The following is a 15,230-nucleotide window of genomic DNA, read 5'->3' as shown; positions in this document are numbered from 1 at the left end:
TCGTTCCGTGCTATCTTTCCGTTTGACCGCCTTAATGCCCTGCCCTGTGTCCTCCCAACACCTGACTGTATGCCCAGTACGGATGTATGTCAGTCTGTCACCATCAGATTGAGCAGAAGACTCGGTGCCAGCCGGAATGAGCTCGAGTCTCTGTGCCCACCGCGATCTGCCTGTCCTAGATCGTGACCAGCCGGCAGGTGGATTGGCTCCCTTCACGGCGCGACGTCATTAGGTTGGGGCGCGTCGATAGGTGCGTCGGTCCGATCCCGGTGTCTGTGTCTCGTCTCCCGGACATGCAGTTAAGCCAAAGCCACCCTGGCCCGCCAGCAACGAGCTTGGAACGCCTCGAGCTGCGCGAAGCAAAGCAAGACAGGCGCAGCTCGATGGACTGCAGATTGGCAGTGATGCACGTCCTCTAGAGCCGACGCGCTGTAAGCTAGACGAGCGAGAGCCCCGAGCAAGCAGATGAGGCCGAAGGAGACCAAGCGAGCGAGTCGGAAACAGCGAGGGACGGCGGGTCCGTCTCGTGTAAGGCACAAGCACGCTTCGTCAAGCGTCTGAGCACTCGCACGCGCACTCAGGCGGTGTGGGTGCGAAGCGTCGCTCGACAAGGCGCCCTCTGGTTGGCGGCTCTGGCGAGGTTGCGCTCGTCTCCAATCTGCCCGCCGCCATGTCTGCGCTGTTCAGCCCGTTCCGCCGGACCTACACCTACCTTGTGCGTGCCCGAACCGCCTCCAACGAGCGCCGACAGACGAGCTGACCCCGGCTCTCCTCCTCGTCCCCTCATCGCGCTCGTCACTCTGGCCTCCCTCTGCTGCTGCTGCTGCTGTACTGCGCGGGGACTCACAGCAACGGCAAGCGCACGAGCAGCCCGCCGTCTTCTACTCGATCGCGATCGGCTTTGTCGGTGCGTCGCGCGGCCGCTTCCCCTTGCCCGTCCGCTGCCTAGACCCCAGCTGACGAGCTTCGACGGCGCTTCGAATTACGCAGGCCCGATCATGGTCTTGACGGTGCCCGACATCCGCAGGCGGTTCGGATGGAAGCAGGTTGAGCGCCCGCCGACGACCTACCCTCGTGCGTTCCTGCGTCTCTCTGCTGACCTGCTTTGGGCTGCTCGAGCAGCTGGACGAAGGGGAACACTTGCGCTGACCGAGCTTGCCTGTCCGCTCTCGCTTCCGGTCTCTATCTCGCTCCGTGCTCCCTCCCGCCCACATCGACTCCTCCGTCGCCGCCTCTTTCCCACGCCGCGTACGCCCATCCGCAACGATTTGTCGGTGACACAGTGCCCAACCGGCCACGGGAGAAGACCGAGGGGTACGAGGACGGGTGGGAGCTCAAGGCATGAGCGCCGTGCAGTGGTGGTGGTCATGCAGTGCGAAGCAGCGGTTTCCTTCTTTTTCGACTTGTCGTGGCGCGTTGTGAGACGCGTTCAACGTATGAGAGTCCTCGCGTCGCCGAGACGCGAGGAATGGGCCCGACGGAGAGGGTGTCTTCGCCTCGGCTCGCTCGTGACTACTCGCTGCACAAGCTGCTATCCTGGATATGCACAGCCTGCGTTGCGGCAGAGCCCTCTCTACTTGGCACCGACCGCCTCCTTGGCCTTCTCTGCGACCGACTCCTTGTCGCCGCCCATGTCTGCGAGACGCGAGGAGAGGTGAGTGAGGGTCGGTCAGCAAAGTCAGCTAGGGCGATTCGGGAGTTTCCCCGCATTGGAAGCCACGCACAGTTGTCTGCGAGGAAGTGTCAGTAGATGCCGAGCAAGAAGGAACGGGAGGGGCAGCGGACGCACATTGCAAGAACCGCACGCCCTGGAGACCTTGTGTAGTTGCGTTCGTGGCGTGCTGCGGGGGTACAGAGGTCAGCATGCTGAGTTTGCGCGACTTGGATTCGAACGAGACTCACGCAGGCGAACAAGAGGTACTGCAAGACGCGGGACAAGAGGGTCAGCAGGTCGAGGGACGGCAAGTGGGGGTCGGCGCACATTCCGTGGCTGGACGCGCCAAGCTGTGTGCGCGCAGGCGGGTCAATACGCTGATCGCTCATCAACAGGTGCGAGCTGGTGCGTACCAAACCGCATGAAGACAAGGCTGCCGAGGCGGAAGCAAACGCAAGCCGAGGGTCAGCCGACCCGCGATAACGGCCTCGCGGCGCAGTCGCAGGGGCACGCACGAGTAGGACATGAGGGCGAGGGTCATGGGGCCCGAGATGAACTTTGCGTCCTTGTTGGTGAGGTCGGTGATGGCCGCGAGGGGGAGGCCCCAGTTGGCGAGCGGACCCCAGAAGTGGGTCGAGAAGAAGTACGAGCGCGCCTCGGGGCTCCTGCGGGTGCGGAAGGTGAATCACACGTTCGCGCTTGATCCTCGCAAGTGCAGCGGCCGGTGCTGGCGCGGGAGAGCGCCGGCAAGGTGGAGCAGGCAGAGGGGAAGCGGGTCGACGCACTTTGCCCACTGGAGGAGAGCGGTTGCCACTGCACGGTCGAGAGTGGTCAGTCTAGTCCTGTCTGGCCCTCACAAGCCACGCACTGGCAGAGGTGGGCGAGGGTTGCGCGAAAGAGACGAAGCCTCGAGCGGAGCGACGACGACTTGGCCGTGCCGAACCCGCCGCCCTCGACCGGCAGAGCCAGAGACGGGCGAAACAGACTCGTACAGCTGCCATGGCCAAGTCCCGCGCATCAACTCCGGCCAGCGCGTCCGACGACGAAGGTTTCGGCATCGCCTTCGAGGTTCGCCCTTCTCTCGCCGCGATGAAGCCAACCACGCGCTGATCTGGCCACGCTGACCCGCAGGAGCCAGAGGGTTTCCGCCCTGCTACCCCGCCGCCGACTGTCCGCAGCTACAAGCGCAGAAAGTACGGCGGAGTCGGCGAGCGAGTCGGCGCACAGGATGTCGAGGTGGGCCTCGTGTCCGGACATCCCCTCTGGGGTGCGTGCACGAGCTGTCAACCTACACAGTAGGCGTGCTGACCCGCCCCGTCCCAGGTCACATTCTCTACCCCGCCGCCATCGCCCTTTCGCGCTTCCTTGAGCTGCACGCCCCGACTCTTCTGCATGGTCCGACTGGGCGTGGCAAGGGCAAGGGCAAGGCCGTTCTCGAGCTCGGCGCAGGAGGTGGGCTGCCCGGTCTGACGGCCGCGCTCGAGGGAGCAGGCGATGTGCGTCCCCGCTTCCCTGGTTCCGAAAGACGAGGTGCTCACGCTCTGGCCCGGCAGGTCGTCATCTCGGACTTTCCCGACGCCTCGCTCGTGCGCAATCTCGAGAAGAACGTCGAGATGAACATCTCCATTGTCGGGAGTGACGCAGTTGCCAACGCGTGCGCAAAGGTGCGTTGTCTCCCAGCTTTCGGGGTGCACTCATCAATGCTGAACGTATTCAAACCGCAAGGGCTTTACATGGGGCACGCCGCCCGATCCGCTACTCGAAGCACTCGTCGCCGACGGCCGCAAATTCGACCTGATCCTCCTGTCGGACCTCGTCTTCAACCACTCGCAACACCTCGCCCTCCTCAACACCTGCCTCTCGTGCCTCTCCATCCCGTCCACCCCTCCATCTCCCGCCTCTTCGACCAGCGGCGCAGCACCGACGCAACCGCCCGTCGACCTGTCGGACCCAGCCACGCTGTCGACTCCGGCCGTCCTGTGCTTCTTCTCGCATCACCGCCCTTGGCTCGTCGACGCCGACCTGCAGATCCTCTTGCTCGCGCGCGAGAACGGGTGGAGCGTCACCAAGGTGTGGGAGGACCCGGACGCGGGGGTGCGTACCTCGCTTTGTCCTTGGCCAGTTTCCCGAGAGTGCTGACACTTTTGCATTCGGGCAAACAGCCGGCGTTTCCTGAGGATGGAGGGGACCTTGCGGTCAGGAGTACGGTGCACGGGTGGATGTTTACGCGCGCATAGACTAGACCGCGCGTGGCCAGCAACTCGCGCAGATTCCGCATCTCGACTGCCTTGCCTTGCCCGTCGTCGCACGCTTCTCGCACCTTTTGCACGTGTCTGTTCTCTGCTAAGTCGGGAAAGACCACAGCAGCGCCGCGCATCAAACAGCTCTCGTTCGCAGCATTTCCGCAAAGCAAGCAAGCGAGCGACGCGCAAGAAACGGCAAGGGTGGTCATGCGAACAACCTCTTGCAAGGTCCACCTCAGGGTACACACGTGAACCACCTCTCGAGCCCACACAGCCGTTTACTGCGCGTGCCGACGAAAAACGAGGCGCGAGGAGGATGAGGGAAGGTGAGGAGAAAGGGGAGGTGGTGCGAGGCGGAAACGCGATGGGCGGTAGAGGGGACGACGTGAGGAGCAGTAGAAGGACAAGGAGACCGTCAGCAAGCGTCCTGACCCCCAAGATACGGTGCGCAGGAACGAGGAAAGACGACGCACGACGACGGTGCCGGCGTTCGAGGCGATACGCGGCCAGAGGTCGGCGCACTCCTTGGCAACCGGGCCCGCAATCGCACTACCCTTCATCTCACCCTGTGTAAGCGAACGCAGCAGGTCAGCGCACAGTGCGAGGGGATTTTGGAGAGGCTCGGTGCGGGCCGGGAAGGGCCACCAGGCCGGAGCCACACCAAGACTCGTATCACTCGAAGAAGGCGAGCCGTACCTTGGGGTTGACTGTGGAGAGTGTACAATGCGCCGGGAAGCAATGGGAATGGCGGAAAGAGGCGGGAAAGCGTGTAGTAGACGCGAAAGAGCGGGAAGCACCGAGGATCAGCCCAGCGTTTCCTGCGACACCCAGCGCGTCCCCAGCTCGCTCGCCTGAGAGAGAAAGACGCACCGATGACACCGGCGTTGTCCTCGAACGAGAGGAAGACACCGTCGCGGCGGCGCCACGCCTTGCGCTGGCGGACGACGATGGCGGGGTGCACCTTCTTCCTGAGGTCGGGCTTTCCTTTTTTGACAGTAGCCATGACCTGATACAATCAATTGTAAGCGTCTGGCGACGTCTGGGGGGTCCCAAAAGGACGTTGGAAGACTCTGGAGGCTCGGGAGGACGTACCATGTCTGTGGGGGCGGTTGACGACGACGACGGGCAGATGAAGGGCCAGAAACGGCAGCGACGGGTAATGTCGAGATATAGGGATCTGTCAGCCGACTTTCGAGCCGAACGGAGCGAGGGAAGGGGACGCACCGCCGGACGCAGCCGCGGGGAGGCGGTTGAGGCGGGCACCGGTGCGGGTGACGGCAATGACCTGCGGGTTGCACAGGTCAACACACTGTAGAGGACAGAGCAAGTTGGCGGGGGCAGGGGCGCACGTAGAGGTTCTTGGCGCCCGAGTTGTCGGCGCAGTTCATGACGGCGCCGACGGGGAGGGCGAGCGTCATGCGGAACTTGTTGCCGGCGGAACCGCCGCGACCACGACCAGCAGCCATTGTTGTCGGTTAGTGGGAAAGGAGCTGGCGGACGCAAGGGGGCGGTGGGGCGGAGAGACGAGGATGCGAGCGCGGCGAAGGTCAGCTCGACGAGGTCCGCGAGGCGTGAGAGGTGCGTACGGTCTCCCAGCCGGCCCTGCCCGCCCCCGTGCTCCGTCCAAGCTGCATCTGCACCGTCCTGCCGCGCGTCCTGCGCTCCTCCAGCCGTGTGCGCCGCGCGCTGCGAGGTGCGCCCAGTCGGCAGCTTTTGCGCGGACGGCGCGGCGGCGCTTCGAGCGCTCTGAGCGGGGCGGTCGCGGGTGCGCAGTGCGGGCGAGCACGGTGGTCTGTCTGAGCACTCCGCAGCAGCCACTCACGTTGAGGGGTTGGTCGAGGACGAGGAGCAAGAGCGACCGGCGCCAGCTCGATCCCCTCGCCGCCCCCCGGCTCGCCCTCTCCCCACCCCGCTCCCGCCCTCTGCAGCGACGCAGGGGCGCTGTGCGGCCCTCTTCTGCCTCAGACGTCGCACTAGATCTGCACTCGCGCTTGTCCCGCATCGGCACGACTCGTGGCCGCCGTGTGCGCCTCGCGCGGCCTCTCCTCCCAACCCTGTTTCTCGCTTGCAACCGTCTGCGCGAATTCAGCCCACGTCGACTGTATTGCTACATGCTACGTGGATCGACAGCTGCAAGAGGGGCGTCCTCTCGCGCAGCATTCGCTGATACCAGCAGCGCTTGCCCGTCTCGGACGCCTGCTGGTTTGCCGCTCGCCAACAATGCGAGCTGAGCTGGCAGCCCTCTGAGCCTGCGCTCGCTGTGTTGGAACTGCCGTCTTTCTCCTACTTCCTCGTTCAAGAGCTGGACTCGACTCGTTCTCCGGGCAAGGGGGACGACCCCCTTTCTCATCATCTCTCAGACAAGCACGTGCGGTCGGGTAGAGACTTGGAATACACTGCTCCGTGAGAGCAGATAGGCTACGAGCCCGGTTCGAGCCTTCGCGGGTGAGCGAGAGAGGCGCGCAGCCGGTTGCACAGAATGAAAGCGAGGCGTGGCGTCAACGAGGGAGAGCCGCAGCGCTGTGTGCCTCGCGGAAGCACTAAAAGGCGGAAGGCGCCAGGCAAGTTACTTGCGCGACCGCCTCAGGGCAGAGAGATGGCGCCCTTGTCGTCGTCCCGCCTTCCCTCCCGTTTCCTCGTCCTCATTATGCCCCGCGCGCTACCACGGAACGCAGGCATCGGTGTGGGGGCCATTGTCTGCAAGTGCTTTCGTGCTCTGCTGTTCTCGCGTTAGCTCCGGTCGCTCGCCTTGCTTCCGCTCATCGCCCTTTCCCTCTTCGGCTCGAGTGGGCTCCAAACCCCGCCGCGGCGACTCCTCGGGCACTTTGCGACGCGCGCTCACATCCCGCGTCACGCTGACTAGATTGCCCAGCGTCCCTCGCTCCCGCACGTCGGCTGCGCTCGAGTGTCGACGGCCGCTGCTCTCGCTCGCCTCCGTCTCCTCCTCATTCCGCGCACGCACCAGCTGCTGGATTGTCCAGCACGAGCGCACACCTCTTCGAGTGTCCTCTACGTGCACGAGTCAGCGAAAGTCGCCCAAGCCGATGAGCTATCCCGCTCCGCCGCCGACCTGGTCGGGTCCCGGAAACAATCACCTGTACCAGCCAGTCGCATCGACCTCCGCCTACAGCGACTATGGACCTTCTCCGAACGACTACCCCTATCCGCAGCATGCCGAGCCGTCCCCGGCAGCATACCAGCAGCACCAGCCCATGGCGCTCTCACCCCCGCCCAGCTTCGGCGTGCGCCGCGTCCGCAGCGCCATGGGGTTCAATACGCACCCGCCTCCGGCGCCGCTCAATCCCTCGTCGCTCTATGCCTCGTCGCCCTATCCGCCCAGTCCCGTCTCGCCGTCCTACCCCTCCGGCGCCGTCCATCCCGCGCCAGCCCACACCGACTATCTCACCGGCTCGCCCGCAATGGGCAAACCCGCGTACGCACACGATCAGTACAGCTATGCGCCGACGCAGGCGCAGGCGCCGCGCACTCCGCCGCCGTCTGCGCGGCGGCGCGTTGCGTCGGCCCAGCCGGCCTTCCCCGTCGCGCCGCAGGGTCAGAGGCCCGCGACGAGCGCGAGCGCGTTCGGGAGCTACTCGGGCGGGCTTGGTGTCGAGCTCGAGGCGCAGCCGATGTCGTACTCGCACACGATGCCGGGAAATGCGGCTGAGCAGGCGGCTTCGGCGGAAGAGGTCAGCAGGGTACGTTCAGACGGCATCAACGGCGCTGAAGGCGGTACTGACTGCTCGACCCGCAGTTCTTCCTCGACATGAACGAGATTCTCGGGCCTGAAGCAATGGCGGCGCTTTCTCCGACGAGTACCTATCATCCCCCTCTACCCGCCGTCTCCGTCCAGCCGCCTCCTCCACCGCAACGGCAGAATCGTGCGACATACAACGTTTCGGGCGTTCTCCTCGACGAAGACGAATATCGCGCATTCGCCGACTCGCCCTCTGTCGGCCATCAGCCTTCGCCGGTTGAAGGGCAACCGTTTTTGCTGCCCGATTCGACGTACGGTCAGCCAGCTCCGCAGACCAACGGCTACTTGGCGCCTGCCCAGTTCGCGTACGAGCTGCAGCGCCCGGCATCGGCTCCGCCGACCCCGTCTTTCGAGTCCGATGCCATGTTCCAGTTCGCCCCCTACGGATCGACGTACGAATCGGCGCAGCCGGCGCGCTCCGTCTCGCTCGATCGGCGTCGCGGGTCTTCGCTCGACCCCGCAATGATCCCGCGCCAGTACAGCTCTGGCCTCGCCGGCTCGTACGCCCCACCGCCGGCGCAGCACGCCTCGTACGACGCGTACGAGCCGCCCGCGCTGCTCGAGCGCGCATACGCCCCGCCGCCGCAGTCTCAGTATCCGCCTTCGTTCCGCGTAGCTCCTCCGCCGCAGGAGCCCGCACCATACCAGACGGCGACGACTCCTCCGCGGCGCGCGGCGCCGCCCGTAGCGCCCCCGACACCCATGTCGACCTCCTCGTCCGCCTCCGCAGCGGGGCCCGCGCCGCCTACGCCGACGCCCATGGCGAAGCGCGCGTCGGTCGGTGCGAGACGCGGCGGGAGGAGGGGCAAGGGCGGCGGCGGCGGCGACGCCATTTCGTTCATCAACTTTTCGGCGGCCGACTCGAAGGAGATCCTGGGCGGGGTGGCGCCGAGTGGGACGTCGAAGAAGCGCGCGAGGGAGGACGAGGGCGGCGAGGCGCGCGAGGGGAAGAAGGTTGCGGGTTAGGGCGGCGGACAGGTGGATCTGTATAGAGGAGAGGGAGGAAGTCGTCTCGTGTATGCTCTTCTTTGTTGCCATGCTTGTATTCGCTGTCGTTTTTATTAGTGCTAGATTGCAGTGCCATCCTTTCCGCAAGTCTTTTCGCTGTCCCGGGAGTCTGCAATGTTGACATTTCTCGCAACATCCGGAGGTTGACCTCGTCCCTTGCACCCGCTTCACTCGCTCAGAAGAGGCCCAAGATGGCGAGCGAACAGCAGCAGCAGCCCATTGCAGCAGCAGGCACGCTCGACCCGCAGCCCGTCGCGTCCACGTCGGCTGCGCCGGCAGACGATTCGGCGGGAGCGCACGCCCTCGCGGCCGCGCACCTGCCCGCCGAGCTCCCAACCGAGCTCGCGTTCGAGCTCACGATGAATTTCAAGGGCAAGAAGCAGGTCGTGCGCGTGCTCGAGTCGGACACGGTGCGTTGCTCGTCTCGCTTGCCTCCTCGCGAGGGGCAGGTGGGGCCGCAGACGAGCACTTGTCGCGCTGACGCAGCGTGCGCACACAGGTCGGCGACCTCAAGCACTTGCTCTGGAGCCTCACGAGCGTCCCGCCCGAGCGCCAGAAGCTCGTCGGGCTGGTCAAGGGCCGCTTGCCCGGCGATGAGCAAGAGGTGGTCAAGCTGGGGCTCGGCGCAGACAGCGTCGGCAAGGTCAAGGAGTTCATGATGATGTAAGTGCTGCGCTCTGCCAGCTTGTCGCGATGCATAGTGATGCTCTGCAGCGCTTGTGTCGCGACGTGCAGCCCAGTCGATTTCGCTCACTCCCGGCCGGCCGAGCCTGGTTTATTTCGCCAGGGTCGACGAGGCTGACACCTTGCCACCAATCCCGCAGCGGCACGCCAGAGGGCGAGGAGGCCAAAGCGGTGGGCCCGACGGAGAAGGACGACGGGGATATCGACTATGCGACCGAAGAGGCGCGCAAAAAGGCGTACTGGGCTGCGCAGTCCGTGCGCAACCGCCGCAAGCTTGTCGAGGCAGCGGACAAGCTCGAGCTCAATATCATGGTGCGTTAGCGCCCCTCCTCCTTCACGCCGAGCGTAACTCACGTTCACTCGGAGTGCAGAAGCAACCTCGTCCGGGCAAGAAGCTCGTCGTGCTTGACCTCGATGGCTGCATTCTGGACACGAGCACCTGGAAGAACGAGTCGTTTGCCTTCCCGACCGAGATGTTCATGCGCCCGTACCTCCACGACTTCCTCCGCCTCATCTCGCCGTACTACGATATCATCGTCTGGAGTCAAACGAGCTGGCGCTGGCTCGAGCAGAAGCTCGTCGAGCTCAACGTACGTTTTTCACTTCATCGGTCAGGTCGTTTCCCGTCGATTGACTCGTTGCGTCTCAAGATGATCGGCCCGAACAAAAAGGGCGAGTACAACGTCGTCACGACCATCGACCACACGCCCATGTTCCAGATCTATAGCGAGCGTGACGGCAAACCGTGGTCGCACCATGTCAAGGTACGCTTGCGTTCGTTCTTTGCGCTTGATTTCGCTCATCGGCTCTATCGCAGCCGCTCGGCATCATCTGGGCTCGCTTCGAGGGACAGTACACGGCACAGAACACGATCCACGTGGACGACCTGAGTCGCAACTTCGCCCTCCAGCCAGCAAACGGACTCAAGGTCAAGGCGTACCGTGTACGCTCACTCCTGCCTTCGAACCGCTTTCGCTGGCTCATAAGGCCGCTCGCAGGACGCCCTCACTCGCGATCACGTATCGACGGACAAGGAGCTCCTTTACATCGCGAGGTGCGTGTCATTCGAGCCTGGTCAGTATACGTCGAGCTAACCGTCTCTCCCGCAGGTACCTCCTCCAGGTCGCCCACCATCCCGACCTGACGCAGCTCGACCATTCGCGCTTCAAGAAGTCGAAGCTTCCTCTGCCAGATGGAGTGGAGGACCCCCTCAACCTCTTCAACCCGCCTCCTGCATGAGCTGGTCTCGCCCTCGCCTTCCTCGGCTCCTTCCCGCATGTTGTTGTTCCTCCCTGCTATGCCTTCAGTTCGCAATCTCCAGACACACTCGCAATGATTTCGAGATGTGCTCGCCTGCATCGCCTCGTGTTGCAGTGCGGGTGCGCCCGCGGATGGTCCGCGTTCTCCTGTTTTGCGCTAGTCCGCGTACACCTCGCTCGTTCTTCGCTTCTTCTTCTGCTTCTTCTTCTGCTCGAAGCCCAAGTCTCTACCTCTACTCCTCTTCCTCTCTCACGCGATGTCCTGGCTTTCGGTGCGTCCTCTCCGGCCACTGACCATCTGACTCCTATTCAGTCGGGGAAGACTTATTTACTGTTCTCCACAGGGTGACCCCACTATCGATAAGGTCTACCAGAGCCCGACGGTTCTCCAGTCGCTGCGCCGCCGCGGCATTACGGATCCCGCACAGCAGCTTGACCACCAGAACCGCAGCGACACTTTCCGCCACACCGAGGCCAGTCAGAGCACACCGACTCAGCGTTCAAACAACGAAGGCTGATTCGTCGTCCCGCAGATCCATGCGTTCAAGCTCGCCCCTCAAAAGGATGGCTACATGCACCGGCAGACGCTCAACGCGCACGCGGACGACAAGGTGCGCAGCGGCGAGCCACAGCTCCACCACCAGCTGACTCGCGCACATGTGAAACAGCACACGGTTGTCAACGACATCTTCAAGCGCCCGGACGGCAAGCCAATCAAAATGACGGGCGACCACGACCGCAAGTCGGGCGGGCTCATGTATCAGGACAAGCGCCTCATGCCGGTCGACAGCATGACTGCCGGCGAGCCGATCGTTTACTCGCCGAGCAGGGCGATGGGCCTCGGCGCGCTCGAGAGCATGCTTAGCGGCGGCAATAACGGCCGCGCTCGCCGCAAGTCGGCTGCGGGTCTCGCCGAAGAGCTGCCGCACATCCTTGAGGGGTTGACAGCTGGTGGCAGTAACGGGCGACGCAACCGCCGCAGCTCGCTAGTCGGACTCCCGGTCGACCTCCTGTCGGGCGCGGGTGGGCTCGGTTCGACTGGCGATAGTCCTGCCCCGCAGGTCTTCAAGAGCATCATGCCCGGCGCCCTCGGTGGCCTGGGTAGCCTCGGCGGTATTGGCGGTCTCGAGGACCCGGCTGACCGCGAGCTCGCCGCCCGCGACGCCGAGTTTGGCCACCTCGCTCCGCCGCAGACGGCCGACGAGCTCGCGAGCCTGCTTGGCCTCTGGCCCGTCCGCCAGAAGATCCTCGAGATCACGGGCGACCTCGACATCAAGGAGACGTATTGCACCGAGTTTGTCGAGCTCGTCAAGCGCTCCAACCCGGGCGACAGCAGGAGTGCGTCGACTGCCAGGCCTCTGGTCCCCTCCAAGCCCGGCCACTGATCATAGAAAGTCACGCATTACTCGCAGAGCCCGCTCTCGTGCTCGTGTGCAACCACGGCCTCCCGCAGCCGAAGTCGATCCTCAAGAACCCGAACTGGCTCGTTGGTCCTCGCTCTGACGGCGTACAGGTCCTCATGTGCGTATCCAGAAGCGCGTGATTCCTGTGGCGCTCCCGACTGACGCGCGGCGCATGGGACAGCTTCAAGTTCACAAGGAAGGTGCAGATCCACGTGCACTTCAAGCTGCGCGTCGCCGTTCCCGCCTACTAAGCGTAGGCTCGTGCCCTATCGGAGACCTGCAATGCGTGACTCCAGTCCATAGAGGGTTTGCGCGAGGGCGCCGTTCTCGCAGCCATCCTTCGAGGAGGAAGACCGAAGGCGAGCGAGACGAGCCTGAGAAGGGCGAACCAGCAGCTAGCAGCTCGTCTTGGAAACGAAAGAGACCCAAGCAAGCTCCAGCGCACTTCCTGGCGGCGAACGACGGCGTGGACGAAGCCAGCTTCGCTCATCACCGCGAAGGCACCGCTTGTCCGTATCCGCGTCCCGCTCCCCCCTTACTAGCCAGGATGCCGTACTCGCTCGCTCCGCTGGCGTACCTCAAGATCGTGCTGCACGCGGCCAAGTACCCAGCGTCGACCTGCGTGGGGCTGCTCCTCGGCACCGTCGACGACAAGAGCACCGGGCAGTGCACCGTCAGCGATGCGATCCCGCTGCTGCACCACTGGACGGATCTCAGCCCTGCGATGGAAGCCGGCCTGCAGCTCGTACGCCCTTCTCCCGCTGTTGACGAGGAGCGAGGCTGACCCCTCACCCGCGACGAACAGGCCGATGTATTCGCCAAGCAGCAGCAGGTTGTCTTCCTGGGCGTGTACGTAGCAAACGAGCGGCTAGGAGACCTCGGCGTGCCCCATTCCGTGCAAAAGGTCGCAGACGCCATCCGCTCGCAGCGACCCGAAGCGCTCGTCCTCGTCGTGCGTTCCCGTTTGCCGCGCTATCTCGAGCCTGACGAGCTGACACGCGCTCGTGCAGGTTGACAACGAAAAGCTCGCAACGAACGAGCCCGCCATCATCGTTCGTCACAGCTTTCACGCGCTCGCAAGCTTCCGCTCACGCGTTTCCTCTCCTGCAGCCCCACCTGCCCTCGTCCTCCAAGTCCAGCACATCCTGGCAACCCGCCTCCCTCGCCTCGGCAAAGCTCACCCTCTCGGACACCTCAGCGCCGCAAAAAGCGCTCGAGCAGGTCCGCGCGGGGCGGCATGCTGCGCTTGGCGACTTTGACGAGCACCTCGAGGACGTGCGGGTCGATTGGTTGCGGAACGCGGGCGTTTCGCTGTAGAACCGGATCCACGTGTTGATGTTTGTGAGGTGAACGACGCTGTTGTACAGAACAAGGGGGGAAAGAGACTACAAGAGACGGCTGACGAAGAGGTCGCTAAGCAGAGGTGGGGCGCGGTTCAACCACGGTTGTTGTTCTGGTACCCCGAGCTTGTCCCAATGTACTCGGGAACAAAGAGCACTTTTCGGTTCAGGTCCATCCACCTGCACGGCGCATGCGGTCAGTGTCACGCGCTCGCAGGGACGGCTCGAAACAACGCACTGGAGGAACTGCTGGATATTGTCCTTGAGGACCGACATGGACTCCGGGTCAAGCGAGGTGTGCGCGAGAAGCTCGGGAAGGTTGACTGCGTATCTATGCGTGTCAGCGAAGAGTTTGCGGCGTGACGGAAGCGGTGGGGAAGGCGCACCGAATAACCGCAAGAGGTGCTCGCCGCCGTAGATCGAGCTGACCTGCTTGTCGGTTCCCTGCAGCTTCTTGAACTGCTCCTGATACTGCCCGCGCTCGAACCGGTACAACAGGTTGTTCCCAAGCGCCTTGTTGAAGTAGAGCCCGAGTCCTGCCGCGACCTCGACCGCAATGCTGCGTAGATGGCGGCCTCAGCAAACCGTGTCAATCAGAGACAGTGCAGTGCACAGGACACACCGCTTCTTGTCCTCCTCTTCGTTCTGCAGGTAGATCAGCCACTCGTCGAGGATCACATCGACGTTCGGGACTCGAGGTAGCGGAACAAGCTGCGGGGCAGTGGGTAAGAGTTCGCTGCGCAGGCCGAGATAGATGCGCCCGAGTCCGCACCTGCTGATTCTTGGTGATCGCCTCCCAGTCGTCGACGAGCTGCACCTTGAGGTTGTCCGGAATCGCGATCTTGACCTCCGGTCGCTTCATGTATTCGTCCTCCTGCCAATACGCGAGGAACATCAGTACGGGAATGACGGGCATCGTGTTATGTAACGAGAGACCGGCGCACCCCCTCTCCCTCACGACCCCTCTTTGCGCCCCTCCCCGTCCCCCTCGCGCCTCCCGCCGACGGCCCAGGCGCGCCGACCGCGCCGCCCTGCGCGCGCATCTTCGCGTCGTTCTCGGCCTTTTGCGCCTCGCGCTCGGCGGCGTCGCGCGCGCGCTGCGCCTCGATCAGGAGCTTCTGCTTGCGGATGCCCTCTTCGTTGTACTTGCAGAGGCGCTCCTCGGGGACCCACTCGTCCCAGCTGCGCGCGGACGAGCGCGTGTCAGCGTGCGTGTGGAAAAGCGCGTCGCCAGCAGCAACGGACTGGCTCTGCGCGAGCCGCCGCGCGGGAGGAAGAGAGACCGGAACGCACGTCTGCTTCCAGCCCTTGTAGTGCACAAAGTAATGCGGCCCGACCGCGCCGTTCGTCTTGCTCCCCTTCTGCCACAGCTCGGCCTTGAGGATCTGCGCGGCGAGCGACAATACCATCGGGTGAGCGCTCGTTTCGTCGCGGATGGGGAGGCGAGAGACGCACCTTTGCTTCGTACATGAGCGGGCCGTGGAAGCACAGCACCTTCTCGTTCTCGGCATACGACAGCTTTGGCCTGCGCGGCTCGAGGGAGACCGGGAACGGGGCGGAGAGATGGGCGCGAACGCGACGAGGGTCAGCAGGGAGACGCGCGGATGCGTGCAGGCCAGGAGTGCGCGTCGTACATGGTGGCTCAGTCGGCGCCCTTCCCGGACTGGACAAGCTCTGGGCAGCGAGTGGGCGGAGCGGCGACGCGCGAGACGAGCGGAAGCAAGGGCGCGACGAGCCCGGCAACGACCGCGCCTCGACTCTCCGAGAGCGCGCTTTCTTCCTGGCGATGCACTGCCAAGTCCTTTTCAAGAGCGGACCGCGCGACCGAGAAAGCGCCCGGCGCGTGTTGCGGTGTCGGCTTGCCTCCCCTCGACGATGGCCA

General features: G+C 64.2%; 9 protein-coding genes across 9 annotated transcripts; 6 read left to right on the top strand and 3 right to left on the bottom strand.

Moving 5' to 3' along the window:
• Positions 1-670: 670 nt before the first annotated feature.
• On the top strand, positions 671-1,345 carry JCM10292_004415 (uncharacterized protein; the record flags this gene model as incomplete). Its single annotated transcript, XM_076645750.1, has 4 exons — positions 671-715; positions 850-907; positions 991-1,074; positions 1,284-1,345. 4 exons carry the CDS (start codon positions 671-673, stop codon positions 1,343-1,345), a joined length of 249 nt encoding a protein of 82 aa, XP_076508620.1.
• A 228-nt stretch (positions 1,346-1,573) lies between these two features.
• On the bottom strand, positions 1,574-2,195 carry MPC1 (pyruvate transporter MPC1; the record flags this gene model as incomplete). The annotated part of the gene is made up of 7 exons (XM_076645749.1): positions 1,574-1,635; positions 1,725-1,730; positions 1,790-1,841; positions 1,903-1,920; positions 1,982-2,004; positions 2,068-2,087; positions 2,170-2,195. 7 exons carry the CDS (start codon positions 2,193-2,195, stop codon positions 1,574-1,576), a joined length of 207 nt encoding a protein of 68 aa, XP_076508619.1.
• A 458-nt stretch (positions 2,196-2,653) lies between these two features.
• Positions 2,654-3,891, top strand: JCM10292_004413 (uncharacterized protein; the record flags this gene model as incomplete). Its single annotated transcript, XM_076645748.1, has 6 exons — positions 2,654-2,722; positions 2,786-2,921; positions 2,978-3,150; positions 3,208-3,318; positions 3,380-3,748; positions 3,817-3,891. 6 exons carry the CDS (start codon positions 2,654-2,656, stop codon positions 3,889-3,891), a joined length of 933 nt encoding a protein of 310 aa, XP_076508618.1.
• A 284-nt stretch (positions 3,892-4,175) lies between these two features.
• JCM10292_004412 (60S ribosomal protein L23) lies at positions 4,176-5,363 on the bottom strand (the record flags this gene model as incomplete). The annotated part of the gene is made up of 7 exons (XM_076645747.1): positions 4,176-4,178; positions 4,371-4,463; positions 4,594-4,604; positions 4,768-4,903; positions 4,990-4,994; positions 5,122-5,182; positions 5,247-5,363. The coding sequence occupies 7 exons, from the start codon at positions 5,361-5,363 to the stop codon at positions 4,176-4,178; spliced, it is 426 nt and encodes a 141-aa protein (XP_076508617.1).
• Positions 5,364-6,941: 1,578 nt separating this feature from the next.
• JCM10292_004411 (uncharacterized protein) lies at positions 6,942-8,620 on the top strand (the record flags this gene model as incomplete). The annotated part of the gene is made up of 2 exons (XM_076645746.1): positions 6,942-7,595; positions 7,652-8,620. 2 exons carry the CDS (start codon positions 6,942-6,944, stop codon positions 8,618-8,620), a joined length of 1,623 nt encoding a protein of 540 aa, XP_076508616.1.
• A 233-nt stretch (positions 8,621-8,853) lies between these two features.
• JCM10292_004410 (uncharacterized protein) lies at positions 8,854-10,585 on the top strand (the record flags this gene model as incomplete). The annotated part of the gene is made up of 8 exons (XM_076645745.1): positions 8,854-9,072; positions 9,162-9,325; positions 9,487-9,658; positions 9,718-9,936; positions 9,997-10,110; positions 10,164-10,289; positions 10,345-10,400; positions 10,456-10,585. The coding sequence occupies 8 exons, from the start codon at positions 8,854-8,856 to the stop codon at positions 10,583-10,585; spliced, it is 1,200 nt and encodes a 399-aa protein (XP_076508615.1).
• A 277-nt stretch (positions 10,586-10,862) lies between these two features.
• Positions 10,863-12,259, top strand: JCM10292_004409 (uncharacterized protein; the record flags this gene model as incomplete). Its single annotated transcript, XM_076645744.1, has 5 exons — positions 10,863-10,877; positions 11,139-11,216; positions 11,274-11,943; positions 12,018-12,126; positions 12,190-12,259. The coding sequence occupies 5 exons, from the start codon at positions 10,863-10,865 to the stop codon at positions 12,257-12,259; spliced, it is 942 nt and encodes a 313-aa protein (XP_076508614.1).
• A 296-nt stretch (positions 12,260-12,555) lies between these two features.
• JCM10292_004408 (ER membrane protein complex subunit 8/9 family protein) lies at positions 12,556-13,325 on the top strand (the record flags this gene model as incomplete). Its single annotated transcript, XM_076645743.1, has 4 exons — positions 12,556-12,753; positions 12,814-12,960; positions 13,019-13,060; positions 13,119-13,325. The coding sequence occupies 4 exons, from the start codon at positions 12,556-12,558 to the stop codon at positions 13,323-13,325; spliced, it is 594 nt and encodes a 197-aa protein (XP_076508613.1).
• A 118-nt stretch (positions 13,326-13,443) lies between these two features.
• On the bottom strand, positions 13,444-14,984 carry EAF3 (Eaf3p; the record flags this gene model as incomplete). Its single annotated transcript, XM_076645742.1, has 9 exons — positions 13,444-13,528; positions 13,587-13,671; positions 13,735-13,907; positions 13,971-14,059; positions 14,121-14,222; positions 14,293-14,530; positions 14,642-14,733; positions 14,804-14,873; positions 14,947-14,984. 9 exons carry the CDS (start codon positions 14,982-14,984, stop codon positions 13,444-13,446), a joined length of 972 nt encoding a protein of 323 aa, XP_076508612.1.
• Between the last annotated feature and the right edge of the window lie 246 nt (positions 14,985-15,230).

Source organism: Rhodotorula paludigena (assembly GCF_050403205.1).
Source record: "Rhodotorula paludigena JCM10292 DNA, Rt_paludigena_JCM10292v1_ctg2, whole genome shotgun sequence".
Classification (NCBI taxonomy): Eukaryota; Fungi; Basidiomycota; class Microbotryomycetes; order Sporidiobolales; family Sporidiobolaceae; genus Rhodotorula; species Rhodotorula paludigena.
This window is presented reverse-complemented; position numbering and strand designations above follow the sequence as displayed.